The following is an 18,950-nucleotide window of genomic DNA, read 5'->3' on the forward strand; positions in this document are numbered from 1 at the left end:
GGCCGTGGGTGCGGCATCGGGAGACGAGCGCAGATGCAGGCAGCCGAGGGCACTTTCAGGAGGAGTTTGGGGTCAGACTGTGAAAGACGAGAAGCTTGAGGAGAGCAGCTTCTGACCGGGGTGTAAGTAAAGATTAGTTCATCCTGCCGGGGGTAAAGTTTTGGAAACCAAGGCCCGGGGAGGACACTGAGGGTCACTCCCCGTCCCTGTTCCTTCCTGCTGCTCAAATCACCCCCGCCTGCGGCTCTGTGCCTACGACAGGGCTGGGTCAGGGCTTCTGCCGCCTTTGGGTCCTAAGGCCTCCCGAACTTCCTTTGCTGCTGCCTTCGTTCTGTCTTGGCTGCTCTGGGGAGAGCGGATGCCAGTTCCCTGTCCTCAGGCAGGAAGGGTGGTGCTGAGCGAAGCAGCCTGGCGTCTCTGACCCCAGAGCCCTGCCTAGAGTGGAAGCCACGTGGTATTACGTCCCTTTACGTGTGGTAAACGTAGTGATGTGTTGCTAGGTGACAACTCTACAACGATAAGCGCCAGGGACTTCCCTGGCGGTCCAGGGGTTAGGACTCGGCACTTTCACTGCCAGGCCCCGGGTTCAATCCCTGGTAGGGGAACTAAGATCCCACAGGCCCAGCAGCATGGCCAAAAAAAAAAAAAAAAGTAAGCACCAAGGAGAGGTGCTGGATTGGGAGGAAAGGATCAACGTCAGGAGGACAGCTCCAGGAGCTCCAGCAGGCAGCGGGCGTTCAGCCACCTTCAGCCTGGCCCTTCCTCACAGAAGCCTCAGGGCCCACCGGGGCTGAGCAGGCCCCGACGTGTAACTGTGGAGCAGCCCAGCTTCAGACTGAGGCTCCTGGCCCTGTCTGCACCCAAAATCAGCGACGCCCAGCACCTACCCAGCCACCCCAGCCCTGTCGGCTTTCTCCCTGCGATGGGCCTGGGCACCTCTGTGTTTCATCAGGCTCCCCGGGCCCCCCCGGGAGAAGGGCTCGAGCAGAGAGGGGAGCGTGGGGCTGGAGACCGGCAGTGAGGGGCCGGCGCGGGGGCAGGGGCACGTGTATGGGTTTGGGGCCTAGGGGGCCCTGGCGTGAGAGGGAAAAGCTCTGGGCTGGGAGCCAGGAGAAGCCACTTCTAACCCGGCTTCAGGGGACTTGCCTCTGTCCAGCCTATTTGCAGCAGGTGGCACTGGATCAGGGCTTCCCGAGCAGGAAAAGAGGAGCGAACAACACACTCGCGCTGAAAGGTTTTACACAACGCAGGCTGGGAATCCCGGCCGCCCACCCCCGAGCCGTCCCGGGGAGCACGTCCCGGGAGCAGGTGCACAGCTGGCCCGTGAGTCTGTGCCTGTGGGCGTGGCGTCATCAGGGCCCCAAACGGGCCGAGCCGCCCCCCACCCCCCGAGGGTACGGTCATCAGCCTGGCTCGTCCTCGGCTCCGCAGCTACCGAGCGGGTGAGAGTCGGGACTCCGGCAGCCCTGGCTGTGGTCACCCCATCAGCGAAGCCCGCGGGCGGGGCCGGGCGGGGGCTCACCCTTGTGCGCGGCGAGCAGGGGCGCGATGGTGCTCTGGTGCCACACGGTGACCAGCAGCGTCCACGGCAGCACGATGAGGACAATCGCGAGGATGTCCCGTCTCTTCGGCATCTCCAAGGCTGGCTGGGCCCACAGCTCCTCGTTACCTGAGCGACGGCAGCGGACGGCGGCGAGCACAGGGGAGAAAAGAACAGGAATGGGCCGGGGGGGCCGGGCACGGGGCAGCGGGAAGCTGAATGCTGGCCAGCAGGCCTGGCCACGCTCACAACCCACCCATTGCCGAAGCAGGTCTGCGGGGTCCGGCCCTACCGGAGTCTGCTGGGCGGTGCCTTCTGGGGTGGGTCAGGAACCCTGCGGGTGGACACCTGCAACAGAGAGCAAAGGTGGCGGCCAGAGACCTGGGCACGACGGGCCCCCGCTGGCCGGCTCGGGACGCACAGCTGCGTGTTTTCAGGGTGGAGCCTGGCTTCTGCCTCTGTCCTCACAGGTGGCGGTGGGTGCCGCCCACTCAGGGTTCAGACACACCTGCCCGGGTTTAACCCCAACTCGCTTCTGTTGCCTCAGTTTTCTCATCCATGAAATGGGCGCCTTCGCACCTACTTCCCAAGGCTTCTGGGAATTAAACGCGTTAACGCCCGTGGAGCCCGCGGGTGGGCACCAGACGGACACAGCAGGCACTCGGAACGAGTCAGCAGCTGTGACGGTCACAGGCTTGTGCCCAGATGGTTATTTCACAGCCTGGATTAAGGAGTCGGTGCTGGGGTGGACCCGGGCAGGATCTATGCTTGCGAAGCCCCCGCGGAGGTAGGGCAGAGGCCGGGCGCTGCAGCTGGGCGTCAGCCAGGAGACGTGCTCCCGGTGGGGCTGCCACGTCCCGGGGAGACAGCACTCAGACGGCAGCAGCAGGGGCTCCAAGAGAGGTGCCCTGTGGGGAGAGTCCCCCGCCGGCCCGGCTGCCCACACGCCAGGAGGCAGGCGCCCAGCCTCCGCACCGCCACGGAAACCGTCACATCCCAACGTTCACCTTCCTCCGCGCTTCTGAGCTGAGTGCCGTGCAAGATGCAGCTGCGGTCCACAGGGGGAGGCGTGAGGGAGGACAGCCATGGGCGGCCCTGGCCTGTCCCGGTGTGTGGGCCACCCCAGGGCCCAGCACCAGCACACCGAGCCCCCGAGGCCGCTCGCTGCCCACCCAGCCCCGGGCAGGAGGGCATCCATCTCCGCGGAGCTGAGAGCCAGGGCTGAGCGGGATCTGGGCTCCCGTTTTGGAAGCAGTGCGTCCTCCTCCTCGCCTGGTCCTCTCTGCCAGCAGTCCCCACGCCTGGTGCAAGAACCGTGCTGTCTTCCAGTGACGGTGCCCCTGCCACCCATGGCTCCACAGCCTCCTTGGAGGCCGACGGTGCACGGCCCGCCCCCCTGCCACCGGGGTTAAACGGTGCAGGCACAGGGCAGGGAATGATCCAGGGGTGCGAGCTGTGTCCTCCACACTCCTTGTGGCCCGAGCAGGTGGGAGCCCAGAGTCCCACCCAGGATGCCTCTCTGGGTCTCCGGTGCTGTGTGAGCTCGTGCTACATCCCCGCCCAGCACCTGCCCTGCTCCGAGGCCACAGGCAGGGCTGCGAAGGGCTGAGCTGGGGCCTCGGTTTGGCGGGGCCGTCTCGGGCCACGTGACGGGGGTAAGAGGCGCTTCCAGCAGGGCTGGCTGGGAGGTCTCCTCTGGTCCTGTGATCACCCTGGAGCTTTTCCACGCATCCTGGTCTTGGGGAGGCTCTGGTTCCGGGGCGGGGGGAAGCCGTGGGGAGCTGGCCTGCCCTGGCACTCGAGCAGCTGCGCTGGGGCAGCCTCCAGCCTCCGGCACCTGCCCCTCCCTCGGCCGCGTGGGCTGCAGTCTGAGCAAAGAACAGCTGGTGGGGAGCATTTGTGGGGCCAGAGACGCACTTGACACTCCACGTTCAGTCTTCCCAACACCTGGGCCGCAGGCGCTGACCTCGACCCCTTCCACCTGGAGTTTGCAGAGGCCGTGAGGGGCAGCATCTTGGCCAAGTCACCGTCGGCATGCAGTGGAGCCAGATGTGAATCCAGGCTCTTGGGGCGTGAGCTGCATCAGGAGCTGGGAAGGAGGCTCAGGTCCCAGAGCCCCTTCCGGGAGGCCCCCCTGCAGGCCCCAGCGCCTCCCTGGGGGGGGGTGTGTGCAGAAGCAGGAGGGGGACGAGGAGGGGAGGAGGGGCAATGGAAGCAAGGGCCCTGGAGGGAGGCTCTGATCCCATCCGGGCTATCTGGTCAAAACGGCTATGAAAGGAAGGGGGTGGGGTAGGCAGAAGAGCTCTAAAAATAAACTTAGCCACAAACCGAGTTGTGCATTAATTACTCTGGAAGCCATTGCGGCTTGAAAACCCCATAACTTTAATGGAGGCTATTATAAGCATAGCAGCAAAATCATGGAGCCAATTACCAGGCGGTTATTAAGCAGAGCAGGGAGAGCCCCCAGCCTTGGAGAGCACCAGCCGGCCGGCAGGGGGCGGGCCTGAGGGAACTGGGGCCTGGGGTTGAGGGCCGGGGGGGCGGGGGGGGGACCTGGGGTGGGGGCAGAGGAAGCTACCCCAGACCCAGAGGCCCAAGTCTGAGATGGGGCTGCAAGGATGACCACTGGCCACAGCCCACTTTTCCTGCCCGGCCCTGGAGGGGTGCTGGGCAGCCTGCCTGTGGCCCAGGCTCAAGCAGCCGCAGACCCAGAGCTGCCCTGGCCCTCGGTGGGCATGCACGGGCAGAGGAGTCGGCGCGGAGACGGGGGAGGGGCTCGGCCGCACCCAGAGCCAGGGGGAGGGGTGCAGCAGGGAGGCTGCGGTCGGTGCCGGAAGCAAGGTCCTGCCGGCCGGAGAGAGGGTGCGGCCCGGGCTCCGCTGAGGCCAGGACGCCCCACCAGCCGCCGCGGTTCGTGTCCGTGACTGGCCCGCGCCGCCCAGCCCCTCAGCGAGTGCAGACGGGGGGCCTCGGCTGGACACAGACAAGGCTGTGCTGAGGGGCGTGTGAGCCCAATGGGACGGCAGAGGGGACGTGAGGGGGCAGGACAGTGCTCGGGTGCTCCCCTCTCATCTCCACACACAGGGCTGGACTGGGAGGTACTAATGAAGCTTCAGTTCTGCCATTTTAGCACCTTGAGGTTAAGGCAGGGCTCTGGTGAGAAAATGGGGTTGGGTCGCATTCAAGGCCAAAGTCAAAGCAAGAGGCCAGCATAACAGCTTTCCAAGGAGCCCGGTCATGATTCATGGGCCAAGCAGCCCTGGAGATCGGCCACGTCTGGGGAGACCTAGTTATAGGAATTTGCCTCTGGGTTTTAGGGTGTCATGGGTTGTGAGAACCAGGGGGTGTCTGGGACCCAGACAGGGGGGGGCCCGATGTGTCCAAGGCTGGGCTGCAGCCGGGCAGGCTAGACAGGAGAGGCTGGACCTGGGGAGGCAGGGCCAGGGCAAGGTTGGCTTCAAGGCTGGACGATTCCAAATGCACAGATAGGCTGCCTCCTGAGCTGCAGGATTCAGACGAAAACCTCACCTGTGTCCCAGCACCTGCGGAGGAGGCTGGTTTAATTCCATTCGGCAAATATTAGTTCGGCATCGGTGGCGGGCAAGGCCCTGCTGGACGCCCCGGGCCACACGGCGGCAGGGAAAGCGGCTCCACGCGGCTCCGTCCCATCCCTCGGGGAGGTGCTGCGGAGGCAGCACGTGCATGTGTGTGGCGGAGGTCAGTGTCACACAGACCACCCCAGCCCTCGTCTCTGGAGCAGGGTAGGGGCCGTGGTGCCCATAAGCCCGGGACGGTGGCGGTCACAGGAGACCGCGGGGTGAAGGATCCTTCGAGGCGAGGAGGACACACTGCACGATCAGCGGTCCTGTCCCCGACCACACGCTCTTCACTGGCCAGCGTGGCACCGCCCGCTTGGGAAGTGGGGCTGGGGCCCGTCCCGGGAGCTCGCCACCCTCCGGGAGTCGCCCCGCTGGGCACACCGCCTCCGGCCTCAGCGACGACTTCTCGGAAGTGACCCGAGACCTTGGGGCACTCGGTGAGCGACCCGTGCTGCCGCATCCTTTAGAATTGTTACGATGCTTCCCACCAATCTTCACCTCGTTTGGAGAACTTTTTCCCTAGACTCGCCTCATGGAATCTTCTGGGAGCATTCAACTCAGGTTTCCTAGAAACGACAACGTTTCTTTCTTTCCAGCTCACGTTTCTTGGTTTATGTCCGTTCTGTGACGATGAGGACAAGCAGAACTGTTGCAAAAAGGCTGGGAACCAACGTTATGGACTCTTGGATCACTGACCGCCAGAGGGGACCCCCAGGCCCCTGAGGACATCGGTCCTGAGTCACTGGAGCAGAGGTGGTGAGGAAAGCACTGCCGTGCCCGCGAGGAAAGAAACGGGCCCGACGCCGGGAGCCTGAGTCCCGCTGGGGCCGAGCAGCTGTCAGGGCCCGGGGGGTGGTGTGAGAGGCCGGCGGGGGTGCCAGGGGCTGCAGGAAGCGGGACATGGGGAGGGGTTGACAGCAGGCGGACGCGGTTAGGGCTCCAGTTGTACCCTCCAGCCCCAGACAGTGCCTGGGAGGGAGGCTGGACGCTGTCCCTGAGAGCTGCAGGGGCCCTAATGGGATCAAGGGATTAGTATCGATCCTGCGGGTCGCTGCTCAGGACCAGCCAGATGCCAGAGCTAATCAGCTCCCGTCCCGTCAATCCACACTCCATTAACCGGCCCCAGGCCTCTCCTCCCTGGCCACTGCACCCACACCGGCCCCACGGGGGAGGGGGCAGGACGCGGAGGCTTCTCCACCCACCACCTCCGTCCTCTTCCTGCTCCTGTCCCCACCACCCGCAGGGGACTGGACACAGAGGGGTCCACAGCTCCCTCCACCCACGAGGAAGGCCTGACGCCCAGGAGGGCTCAGCGCTGGCCCTGCAGCTCACAGCCCTGCCCGGGGCAGGTGGGATTCCTTTCTTCGTAAAGCCCGTCCCGCATCTCCACAGCAGCCCGTGAGGCAGGCAGGGAGGTTTCGTCCCCATTGTACGCGTGAGGAGGCCGAGGCTTGGAAAGGCCCAAGGTCCTGGAGTCGGCGGAGCTGCTCGCACCCAGGTGCCCCACGCACAGCGCTCCCTGCCCGCAGGCCGGCCCCCTAGGGCCACCCCCCAGGAAGGGGCTTCCCAGCGGGCTTTGACGGTGGGGGCCGCGGAGGAGGGGTGGCCGGGCCCTGGGGGTTCTGCATCCTGGACCCCAGGCCTCGTGCCGTGTCGTTCCCTTCTTGCCAGGAGACCAGGCCCCGGCTGGGGCCGAAGGACGTCAGCTCAGCTCAGCCTCGTGCAAACCACACGGAACAGCTTCGGGTTTCTTCTGCCCAAGAGTCAGGAAACACAGCGCGTGGGTTGTCTGCTTGAGGTGGTTCCCTCGTTTTCTTTCTTGGTTTTTCAGATAGAGCCTTGGGATCAGGCTTGGATTCTTAGTAAAGAGTGAAGATGGGGGGGTCTGCTCTGCGCGGTCCCCCCGCGTCACTGCAGGAATTTGAACGGAACAAGCTACCGGCCCCAGTGGGTTTGCTGGAGTTCCTAAATCAGCGGCGTGGTCTTCGGGCAGAAGGGTGTCCACCCGTCCCACAGCCTCCTTGCAGGAGGGCCTCACCTGGGGGTTCCCTGCTGCTGCTCTGGGCTGGGCCCGGAGCACACGGGTGACCCGCGCTTGGCTCCAGGTGGGGACACAGACCGGACGGAGAACTGGGCCGTCGGACAGTGGCCGGCTGGGCCGAACAGCCCCTGTGAAGAGCCACCACACGGACGGTCCACGGGTGGCCGTGCAGGGCTGGCGGGGAGGGCCCCCAGCAGGGAGGTGCCGACGGGAGCCCCGGGCAGGCGGGCAGAGAGTGGCGTGGCCGCAGGCCTCCCCTGCTTGGTGGGGGGGCGGTGAGGGCGGGCCCGGCTCTGCCCCCTGTGCACTGGGGAGAGGCCCCTGCGTGGAGCCCAGCTTCTGGCCCTCGGCTTGGCGTGGGGTTGGGGGAGGCTTGATCTTGGCAGGAGCCGCCTCCCCGACCCCCTCTTCCCCCTTCCTCCCTGTATCTCGGTCCCTGCCCCCTTCTGGCAACCGCGTCCGCTTTTAAGAGAACGTCACTGTCCCCAAGACGAGTGGCCCCGTGTCCCCCTGCGGCCGGCCTGTGGTCACGGGCTTACAGCTCTAACCACCCAGTTCTCCTCCATCTCCACCTTCTGGGGGTCAGGAGCCCAGCCGACGTACGGGGTCCCCCGCGCAGGGGCCCCTGGAGGGCTGAACGGGGTGCCCTTGCTTCCACGCCCGGGGTAGGGGGGCGGCAGAGGCCACTGCCCCAGGGTCACAGGACTGTGGGCGGCACTGCCCTCGGCTCCCTGCCCCGTGTCCTCGGCCAACACGGCCACCCATGCCCTGGGACCAGCAGGGAGGGCACCCGGGGCAAGTGTGCCGCCGGGACGCGTCCTCCAGGACACTGTGAGCCTGCAGGAGGGACAGCCCATCACCCCGGCCACGTTCTCCTGGTCACAGGCGTCTCCGCACTGAAGGCGTGGACAGCGGCCGTCAGAGGTCTCGGGGACTCCTTAGGGCCTGTCCAGCACAGCAGGGAGGCCAGGTCACTTCCCGACCTCAGCTCCCATCTGGCCCCGCAGCCGGCACAGCCGAGGGGTCCCCGTGGCCTCCCCCTTCCCCTGCCTGCTCTGGCCTCAGCCTCCTCCTCCAGCCTGGAGCTGTTCTGTGTCTGGAATGTTCCATGACACCTCAAACACAGCAGAGACCCCACCGTCGTCTTTCTTCCCAGAGCAGCTCCGTCTTCCTCCCCGTCTCGGCGGCCAGCACAGGACTCCCGGGCTGTTCCCAATGCTCCCGGCATCCGCAGCCTCCCATTGAGATCTGTCTGCTCAGTCGGCCCCACTGCCTGGCCCACCCCCCTGACGTGCTCTCCCCAAGACCTCCTGAGTCCCCCTCCGTGGCATCCGAGGCGCGCGGCTGTGCTGTCTCACCCACCAGCCGCGTCCTCTCTGCTTCCCTTCTACCTCTTGCCACCACTGTCCCTGACCCCATGCCCAGCCCGGCGCCTTCCCTCCCTGCAGCGCTCGTGAGAGCTCTGGAAGCTGGCGGACCTGCCTCAGTCCATCGGACGGTAACTCCCCTCCCACCCCGAGGTCTGGGCTAGCCCCGGGGGCACAGGTCTCAGGCCGCGTCCAGAGACCCAAAGAGCAAGCCGGCCCAGCCCTCACGGCCAGCATCCCCCCATGTCCTTCCTCCCTGTGGCCTCTGACCCCCGCTGCCCCCTTGCCTCTGCCATGGCCCAGCGTGGGGGCCTGTGTGTCCCTGGGCCCGCTGGCTGCCACGGGGCCCTTGCCCTGTGGTGCCCCGAGTACCAGCTTCGTCACCGTGCCCCCACCCCCTGCCCGCTTGACTCCATCGGACTGGCCCGACGGCAGCGGCCATGGCACCTGCTGTCCCTCCTCTGGACGTGGAATTTGTAGTTTCCCTAGGAGAGCGGCCGGGGCCGAGTCCACTCTGCGGGCTCCACGGGGCCACCCTCTCCGGGTGGCTTCACAGGGCTGCCCGTTCACGCCTTCGCACACGTGTGCACGTGTGTGTGCTCGTGGCGGGCACCCTACCTGAGTGAGTGCACGTGTATCCGTGGGCCCACGCGTGGGTCTCCGTTCAGCGGAAGACGAGCTCTCGAGCAGACCAAGGCCAGCTTTTTGTGCCCGCGGCACGATCCCGGAGAGCACGGGGCTCCACTCGCGGCTCCGAGGACCGTCGCCCTGCACCCTCCGCCTGCGCCCCCGCCCCCCCTCGCCACAGGCTGAGCAGCCCCGGCGGGCGGGTCACCCTGGCACGGGCCGAGGTCCCGCCGGGACACGGTCCTGCCCGATTCCAATACGGTCGCGGTCAACTCCCTGGACCGAACACGCCAACCTTTCCCTCCAGCGCCCAGCTCGCTGCACCGGCCGGCATCCTGCGAGGTGCGGGGCAGCTTGGGACACAGTGACACCCACCGGATCAGGCCAGTGCCTGCGGGGCAGGAGCCGAGGGCCCCGCAGATCCTGATACGAGATGGACGGCGGGGCCGGGGGACCGGATGAGCAAAGCCAACAGCTTCTAGCGGACCAGGGCAGCAAGAGCCACCGGGCGGCCAGGCGGGCCTCCCCTCCCGCCAGGCTGCCCAGCGTGGGTGGGCGCGGTGCGCTCCCTGCAGAGGCTGAGGACACCAGCGCTCAGAAGGCTGTGGGACCCTTGCCCCCTGGACTCCGGGAGCTGGGGTGGTGCGACCAGGTCTCCTTGACCCCCCTCCACTGGGGCGGCCCGGGGAGGCTGAGAAGGGCCCAGGGCTGCACTGCCTGGTGGGTAGGCAGTGCTGGCTGCAAGGACAGTCCACAGTGTGGAGCCTGGCACAGGTCCCGGTGACCCTGGCTGGCCAGTGAGCCGGGCATGTGGTCTCAGCAAGGCCAGGGGACCAGCACTAAGCCGGCTGGGTAACCTGGAGGTTCTGGCCCTGGAGCTGAGGGTCTGACGCCCGGCTGGCCGGGGACGGCTGTGCAGGGCCCTGGGAGAGGCTGGATTCGGATGCCCTGGGGGGGGTGTGAGCGGCCAAGGGCGGTGTGTCCCCACTGCACCGGCCCCAGCCCTCGGGCTCTGCAGCCACCACTTCCTCTGGTGCTGACGGCGTGTGGTTTGGGGTGGGGTGCTGACAGGGGGAGACCACCTGGAGCTCTACGCCCTCGGCCTTATCCCTCCCCGTTCTCAAGCTCTCCCAGGCCTGAGCGTTCGGCGTCCGCACAGCGCACGGCCAGCCCGCGTCCTGCGTGAGCTGGTCGGTTTTCATGTCTGTCCACAGCCCCCAAGCCATGGACTCCTCTGGATCCACCCCAGGCCCGGGCCGGACACGCAGCAGGCTGCACCGGTGTCCCTGTGACTCAGTCCCTTCTCGGTGACTCTTACCAGGCCACTCTGGGATCAAATGAGGGGTCCATGGAAAACACTGTCACAGCGCCTGGCCCACAGAGAGCGCTGCGAATGCTGGGCGACGTCAACTGCAATAGAAAGTATAGCAGCAACCACGCTGTTTGAATGCAGCCGAGTCCAAGCGTCTGGGAGCGAAGGGGAGGCCAGGGCACCTCAGCTCCCCTCCTGGGTCAGCACTGACCGGCCTCTGGGCGGTTCTTCTAGCGGATCCCTCCCTCCCAGGGGCGAGGCCGTGCCGAGGAGGGGGGTCCACGGGGTGTGGGCTCCGAGGCGGTGTGATGGACAGGGTGTCCAGGCTCCTGGCCGCGGGCTGCCTGCCGCGGGCTCACGCAGCTCCCTGTGCGGGCACCGCTTTTGCCGTTCCTCTTTTACAGATTCAGAAACTGAGCTGGGCCTGCCCTGCCCCCATTAGTCCTGTGTCCCTGCCCAGCCTCCAAGATTCGCACCCAGGGCAGGACTGGGGATTTCGGAAGGTCAGGGGTCCGCCGTCTCTCCTCCTGTCTCCAGAGCTGTCAGAGCTGCGGTTCTCCTCCTTCGGGCTGAGCCTGGGGTGGGGGGCCATCGACCCCGGGCCGCTCGTTTCCTGCCCTTTGCCCCTGGAAGCAGGCGAGGGCTCCCCGGAAAGCTGCTCTCTCCACCTCTGCTTCCTGTTACTCCGGCCGGGTCCCCCGTCCCCTCCCCTGCGTGTCAGCGGCTCGCGCTGCCGGGTGAGAGACAGTCCAGGGAAAGTGTTGCAGGAGGTCCAGCCCAAGAAGGCCTGTGAGCCCGCGTGGCAGCACGCGCTCCCCTGGAGAGGCGTGACGGATAGGAGGGTCCCTAAACTCAGCCCCCAGACGGTCGATCCCGCCGACACTCTGTTTTACAGGCCGTGCATCACACAGCCGGCAGCAGGGCAGCACGACGGCTGAGATGGGCTGAGCGCCGCGGAGCTGCGTGCAGAGGGGCCGGCCCTGCGCACAGGGCTGCTGGGTCAGCGGGGCTCCCGGCCCGGGGACAGGCTCTGCGAGGAAGGCTCCCGGGTGGGGGTTCTGGAGGGAGCAGGGCAGGCGACCTGTCCCCACACCGGCCCTACCTGGAGCCTCTGCCTGGCATGCTCTCCCCTGGCCGAGCTCCCGCCGCACCTCTGGGCTGGCCAGGAACACTCTCCCGGGGACTGTCATGAGGGCTGGGCCCTGGGGACATGCGGCTGGCACTGGACAGGCGGGGGAAAGCGGGGCTCCATCCTCCCTGCTCCTCGTGGCACCCGGTACTCAGAGCACAGAGGCGTCTGCGGCCTCCCGGAGAGAAGGGCGGCGGGGAGACACCATCGTTGACCATTGCTGCCCCACGGTCCGGCATCAGGCGACCCGCCAGCCTGATGACCAGGCGGACAAAACGCATCCACACGGTGCGACCCAGCCCGAGCGAGGACGGAGCCCTGCGCCCTGCCCCCCGACGTGACGACCCCGGAGGGCGCTGCACTCAGGGAGGGGCAGGCGCAGCAGGGCCAAGCCCATGTGACCCACTTACAGAGGCGGGAAAGCGGTCGGACTCACAGGGACAGAAGGCAGAAAGGTGGCGGTCAGGGCTGGCGACGGGGGGTTTCAAGGGCGCGGAGCCTCCGGTCGGCAAGATGAAAAAGTTCTGGGGACGGATGGTGGCACGACACCGCAAACGTACTTAATGCCCGGAGGCACTTAAAAGCGGTTAAGATGGTACATTTCCATTTTACTTTACGTGTTTGTTTGTTTTTTCTTAACTACACAAACGAACCTGTCATCCAGAAGTTCTGGTTAGATGGGTCAGCGATGACACATCCAGACGCTGGGGGGCGCTTAACAGGGCTTTCCTTGCAGCGGGGCTGGGTGGGCACCTGTGTGTGGTCCCAGTGCGCGACCCTCCTGCTGGCTGTCACCTGGGTGCGTTACCATGAGGAAATACGCACAGGGCACGCCTGGGGGACGCAACCCCAGGGGTTCCAGCTGAGCTGCTAGGAGTGAGCAAGGCGTGGCCAGAGGATGGGATGCACACACACACACACACACGTGCACACACTGGAACACACGGGCGCGCACACGCAGGGCAGCCTGCTGGGTCTCCAGTCTTGGGGGTGGGGGTGGTGGAGGCTGGAATGCTGGTTCTCAGAGGGAGATTTACAGGAGGGAGAGGAATTTAATATCGGCAGGTGATGAGTTAGGTGAGAAATGCTTCGGCTTTAGTACAGAAGCTTCCTGAGGAAAAAAGAAAAGAAGCTGCTCTGCTCCGCCCTCCTGCTCCGCACTGTGCAGGGAGGGCTTCCCCGGGGGGCCTGGTGTGGCCACTCCACGGGCCGCACCTTCCAGTAACTGGGCCTCCAGGGATGCAGCCTGACACCCCGGGTCCACTCTGACCTCCAAGGGCATCGGGTCAGCGACGGGGGAGGGGGCTGAGGACGAGCCTGGATTTCCTCAGGCTGCAGAGGCCACCCGGGGGGACCCCAATCAGCTAATGGGGACCCAGGGCTTCAGGTCTGGGCTGCGTGGAGCTGGGAGCCCCCAGGATCGGTCTCGGGCCAGCGAGGGCCCCGACAGCTCACCCGGCCTGAGGAGTTCCAGGCTGGCCTCCGCCCTCTGGTCAGGGTGTGCAAACACACACCATGCAGGCTGGTGATTCACTGGTTTAATGAAGGTTTCGTGTGCATTTTTAATGCGTCGCCTGTGGCCTGAACCCGCTGACCTTCCCTGGGGCCCTGGCAGGGTAGTTTAGCTGGGTCCTCCTGGGCCAGCTACCACGGGAGGAGAGCCAAGGCCCGTGCCGGCTGGTGGGGAAGGGGCCCGGCTCCCAGTGTGGGCCTCTGACCCCGAGCCCGGGGGCTGCTCCCGTGGCCCCGCTGCCTGTCTCTGTCCTGCAAGAGCACAGCGGGCCTGAGAGAGGGAGGGGTGGGTGTCAGGAGACGCAGGTCACAGTCTGGGACCAGGCACCAAAGTGCTGTGTGACCTGAAACAGGAGTGGACCCTCCCTGGGCACCGGCTTCCTTACGGGTAGAAAGAAGGAGGCACCTACGGCCACAGAATCCTAATCCCAGGCAGACGGTCTGCTGGCCTTACCACCGCTAGTCCATGGCTATGGATGCGAATTCCTGCTCCCCGAGCCGTCCCCTCCTCCCTTTGCCTTCTCGGCTGGTAGGCTCCCCACCCCTGCCTCCTGCTCCTGGGCCATCCGTCATGGACAGCTTACCAAGGGAAGCGGTGTAATCGCGGTGGGAAATGTTCACATGCTTCATGCTCCTTTCATTTCAGATGAGGAGATAGAGGCTCCTGAGATTCTGTCACCCAGAGAGCGGCCGACACAGCTGGGCCTGGAGCCGGGCTCAGCCAGCTGACCGCTAATCCCGTCTGGCCCAGGGCCCCTCTCGCTCCGCTGGACCGGGGCTCCTTCCCTTAGGTCCAGGGCTGGGAGCCCGGGCAGAGCCCTCACGTCCCCACCGAGACGCTGGCGGAGGCCGGAACCTCATTTGCTCCTTTTACTCTGAACACACGGGGGCTAAGGGAACGCTCTTCGGTGGGAGGTGCGTCTGCTTCCCCGTGGACCTGGCAGTGTTCATCGGCAAAGGCAGACACACACCCCACCTCATTTTCTGTCCCTGGAGAGCGGTGCAGGGCTTATTAACCGGCCACGTCCCCGTCACAGGGGAGGAGACTGAGCCTCTGGGTGGCTGGGAGGCGGAAGCAACGCCACGCACCGGGCCCCTCCGCACACCTGGCACAAAGTAGGCTGTTCCCTAAGAGTCTGTTAGGTGAAATCTTCACTAAATGAGTAATTTAAAAAATTGCTAAGCAAAGCACTATTCACGTTCTAAGTGAGCAACTTGATTAACTGTAAGCCTCATTCCTGCCTCACAAACGTCCTGTTATCCCTGCTTAGAGACAAGACACGTGGGGCACAGAGAGGTTAAGCGCTGGCCCAAAGCCACACAGCTGTGCACGGCAGAGCCAGGCTGTGAGTCCAGCAGCCCATGCTCTAGGCGCCTCACTAAACCAGCTGTGCAGAGCCCAGGACGGCACTTGCCGGGAGAACTTGGGGGCGCTGGGCACATCCTACGTGCATCCATGCCACCCAATATGGTGGCCACAGGCCACGTGTGCTACTGCGCTCTTGAAATGCGGCTGGTGTGGCTGCGGGGTGCCCACCAGGGACGGCGAGCAGCCCGCCCCACGTCCAGCGCTGGGCTCTAAGGCTTCCGAGGGCTGGTGAGATGAACAGCCCAGAGTCCTGAGCCTAAAGACACTCACGGCCTCAGAGGACAGATCGTTCAACTAGTTCGTGCAGAAGGAAGCCAGACGGGGAGGAGTGAGGGGGAGGTGACCGCACGCGCCCAGCCTTACACGGGGGTCGGCGAGGACCCGCAGACCAGCTCCCCCCCTAATACCCACAGCCCTGCCCTCTGGGCTCTGCTCCCCTGCTTCCCTCCCCCCTCCTCACGAAGCAATAATAACGGCTCACGTCTTCTACCTGCGGGACAGGAGAAACACTGCTGACGGCTCGAATTCTGCAGGCAAAGGCTCATCCCCAATCCAGCCAACTCTCGAGGTCCAGACTAAGACTCCCCACTTTTGGGCTTATCGGTGGCAAAGCCCTAATCCCTGCCAGGCGCTTGGCTGGAAGGCCGCTATCCTGCTGTCAGCTGGCGTGCTCAGGGAGTACAGATTCATTTTAATATTGGCTGGAGCTAAACCTCATTAGAAAAGTAAATTTGCTGTAGCTGCGGGGAAAAAAAAAAAAAAAAAAAGCAACCCACACAGTCCTTCCTCCTAAAGCTAAACAGAAAACCTGATTTGATTTTGGATTGTCTGATGCTTTACGTCCCCAGCACTGGCCCAGAGCCTGGAACACGGTAGGTGCTCAGTGAATGTGTGTGGAAGGGGGCCTTTGAGCGACTTCTGCCCGCCCTGCTGGCTTCTAGCACCGATACCAAGAGGCCACCGGCCTGGGGTTCTCATCAGTTGTGTGGATTTTTTTGGACAACCGCCGTCTGAGACGTGCAGTGACCACACTGACCACCGATTAGACACGGGACCCGTGCTGCTGCCGCTCGGCAAGGGGACGCCAGGCATGCTCGATGCAGAGGCACGGCAGCGGCTGGACAAGGCCCAGAGCCTGGAGGCGTGGGAGTCTTTTTTTTTTTTTCCTTTTGCGGTACGCGGGCCTCTCACTGCTGTGGCCTCTCCCGTTGCGGAGCACAGGCTCCGGACGCGCAGGTGCAGCGGCCATGGCTCACGGGCCCAGCCGCTCCGCGGCACGTGGGATCCTCCCGGACCGGGGCACGAACCCGCGTCCCCCGCATCGGCCGGCGGACTCTCAACCACTGCGCCACCAGGGAAGCCCAGGCGTGGGAGTCTTGAGGGGAGAACCGGCAACAGGCCAATGTGACCGGCCCCAGAGTGGGCCAGTGACTTGCTACTCCAAATTCTAGAGCCATCCAGATCCCAGAAGAAGGTGGGGAGGTGAGCGAAATGCAGACGTTACAGTAACATCCACCGAGCACTTCACCTACAAACAGCCTGGTGGGAGAGGCTCCTGGATTCGTGGGCCTTCGGGAAACCAGGGCTTAGAGGGCTCCACTTTTCCCGAAGTCCACCCAGCCGGTCACAGAGGGGTTGAGGCTGCCCCGGCCTGGCCAAGCCTTTGCCCTGCACGGCACTGCCTCCCTGCCCCCCACCCCATGCTCGCAGCAGGGTCCCCAAAGGCCTTCCGGCCTGGAGGTGCAGGAAGGGGGTTTTCACTTTCCTTCTCCCAGGTGCTGGATCCCCCAGAGCCCACTGTACCCCGGGGCCGGGAAGGGTGGGGGGCAGGCACCAAGAGGTGGGTCTCCCTGAGCGTCCCAGATCTCACGGCCTGTCCCCCTTCTGCCTGAGGACCCACCTCTGAACCCCACATTCGTCGGAGCCTCGGGAAGAGCCCTCCTCAGTAGGCCGTCCCTCCTGCTCCACGGAGGGCCTCCTGCCCTGGCTGATGGCCACCGCCAGCGCGTCCTGGAAGGAGGCCCGAGGCTGGCCCACCCGTGCCACTGGGGCCCTGTCGTCCGTGCCTCCGTGTCTTTGTCTGCTGTCTCTCGCGCTTCCCTGCCTGCCTCAGACTCTCAGATTCTCCCTCTCCCCGAGCCCTGCCTCTCCCCACCTTCAGTTCTCAGGAGAGGGGAGCGCTCAGGCCCCTCCGCGCCCACTCAGGCCCTCCTCCAGCCAACGCTGAACCAACACGCCCCCTGATCCTAGAGCCTGGCTCCGGGCAGCTCACCCTGCCGTACCCGCCATGCTTGCAACGCTCCTGCCCTGCCTCATATGCTGTACCACGACCAGAGAGGTACAGCCGCCCGGGGCCCCTCCGCCCTCGCCCATCAAAACCACGGTGGAAAAACGCAGGTCCGTCCGGAGGCCCGATGCCGGGGACAGGGCGGGCCCCGCCGGCATCTTCCTCTGAAGCCCCCGGTCTCTGCCCGTCCCCATGCTTCAGGTGGACGGTCAGTGCCTGCTGGTCCAGAAGCCTCTGTGCACGTACCCAACCCAGCACCCGTGAGCCTCCAACAGGCGTGAACAAGGAGGGATTCCCCAGCGTCTGTGGGTCAGGTACAGAAATGTGCACAGCAAGCCACTCGGCGCCGGTGCTGAATGGGGCACAAGTCCATCAACCCTCCCTGTTCCATAACCTGGGCAAGCCTTCCCGCTCCCACCCCAAGGGGAGAGGGGAGTGCATGCAGCTCCAGAACCTTTGGGGGTGATGGGCATGGACTGGGCACAATGGATAGTCTCTTTGAAGGTCTCACGGGGAAGGGTCTTTGTTCCAAACAAAGGAAGGGGGGGACTTGACGTTTGGCCCACTACGGGCAGTAGCAGTCACCAGCTAAACAGGTTTGGGAGGAAATGTCTCAATCTCTGTGGTGAGGCAGGGAGACACGAGGAACAGAAGGCAAATCGCAGAGGACCCTGGAGCCACCGTCCTGTGAAGCCACCCGCCCCACGACGCCAGTAACTTATGCAGCTGCGCCCCGTTTCCACACAACCACGTCGGAGGCGCCACAGGCTCTGTACTGGGACATCCGCGCCCAGTCCTTTGAACTGGTACATGTCACACAGCCCAAGCTCCCGATGGGTACCCGACCCAGACTGGTACCCACGCAGGTAGAGCCGGCCCCACCAGCCTGGGGCAACCAACCGTCCGCAAGGCCAGCTTCAGCGTCTAGGGCAGAGAGCTCCCCGGAGCCACTGAGACCCAGTTTCTACAAGAATCCAGGCAAATGGTGCCCAGCTGAGACTAGGCCTGGCCAGGGGAGGACGGGGCAGGGGGGGCGGTTAGGGCCTTGTTTACGCATCTGTGTCTGGGTGGGTGCGGTCTCTCCGACCTCAGCTGCTGGGTCCCAGGCTGTCCCCAAGCACAGTTACATCCCTGGCCTCCTACTCCAGTCCCTCCTGCCTCACCTCTCTGTTCCTTCTCGGAAGTTGCGGGCTCTGGCTTGGAAGGGACCAGGACCCCAGGCCGGAGCCCGGCGGCGGAGGGCGGGTGGTGAACTTGGTCACGCCTCCCCGGCCCCCTGCACTGAACGTCCTCAGGACGCTGGGTCCCCTCGCCACCGCTCAGCCCCTCAGGCTCCCGGCAGAGCTTCAGAGACTTAACTTATCAGTGGCTGGAGCCCCAGAGCTTGGGGACGACGCCGGGGAGCCGCTGCGGCGGGTGCTGGCCCCCGACTCCCGGCCACCGGGAACCACCTGCTAAGGTGGGGAGGGAGGAACCAATGAGCTAAGAGCCTGGCCGGTTGTTGGAAGCTGCCGAGAACCAGCTTCCCCTTCCCGCCGGCCCGAGGAGGACAGGCATCGCCCAGGTTTGGTTTCGCAGCCCCTCGGCGGCGGCAGTGCCTTCCGCCCCGGCCGGGTCCCCAGCTGGCTCTCCAGCCACCCCACTGCACGCACAGCCACACACGCGCGCGCGCGCGCGCACACACACACGGGCGCGCGCATACGCGCCCGGGAGGACATGGCGCGGGGACCGATGCGGAGGCATAAAGGGGCTCTGTGCGCGACAGCGGGGGCACTGACCTGCGGCGGCGAGTCCGGATGGTCCCCGGCGCGCTCCATCGCGGCGGCGGCCCCTACGCGCCGGCCCCAGCGCACCCAGGCTGTTGGCCCGGGCCGCGCGCGCCTCCAGCCCCGGGGGCTCTCGGGTTGCGGGCCCCCGGGGGGCCCTTCATCGCTGTGGGGTCCGCGCTGCCCCGGCCCGGCCCGGCCCTTCTGCGCTCGGCGAGGCGGCGGCCGAGCCCGGGAGCGCGCGGGGGGCGCGGGGCGGAGAGCCGGGAGGGGAGGCCGGGGGCGCAGAGAAGAGCGGGGCGGGCGGGCCCGGGCGCAGGGCGAAGGCGCGGGCACCGGGGCGCGCGGTCGGAGCCCAGCCGACCGGGCCGGCGCGGAGTCCCCTCGGCGGCGGCGGCGGA

The 18,950-nt window shown here is 65.6% G+C and overlaps 1 protein-coding gene across 4 annotated transcripts in view; it reads right to left on the reverse strand.

Annotated features, from left to right (window-relative positions):
- Positions 1–18,950, reverse strand: part of B3GAT1 (beta-1,3-glucuronyltransferase 1) — a 29,055-nt gene that overhangs the window by 7,358 nt on the left and 2,747 nt on the right. Inside the window, exons 1-3 of one of the 4 annotated variants that reach the window (XM_067039363.1) lie at positions 18,562–18,768; positions 1,833–1,888; positions 1,523–1,669 (exon numbers count right to left, since the gene is read on the reverse strand). In XM_067039363.1, coding sequence (XP_066895464.1) covers positions 1,523–1,634 — 112 coding nt within the window. In that variant the 5' untranslated portion in view covers positions 1,635–1,669; positions 1,833–1,888; positions 18,562–18,768. Of the gene's footprint in view, positions 1–1,522; positions 1,670–1,796; positions 1,889–14,986; positions 15,212–18,561; positions 18,769–18,950 lie in introns of those variants that run through there. The other 3 variants (XM_059070644.2, XM_067039362.1, XM_067039361.1) reach the window with 3 other exon arrangements.

Source organism: Kogia breviceps, chromosome 7, assembly GCF_026419965.1.
Source record: "Kogia breviceps isolate mKogBre1 chromosome 7, mKogBre1 haplotype 1, whole genome shotgun sequence".
Lineage (NCBI taxonomy): Eukaryota > Metazoa > Chordata > Mammalia > Artiodactyla > Physeteridae > Kogia > Kogia breviceps.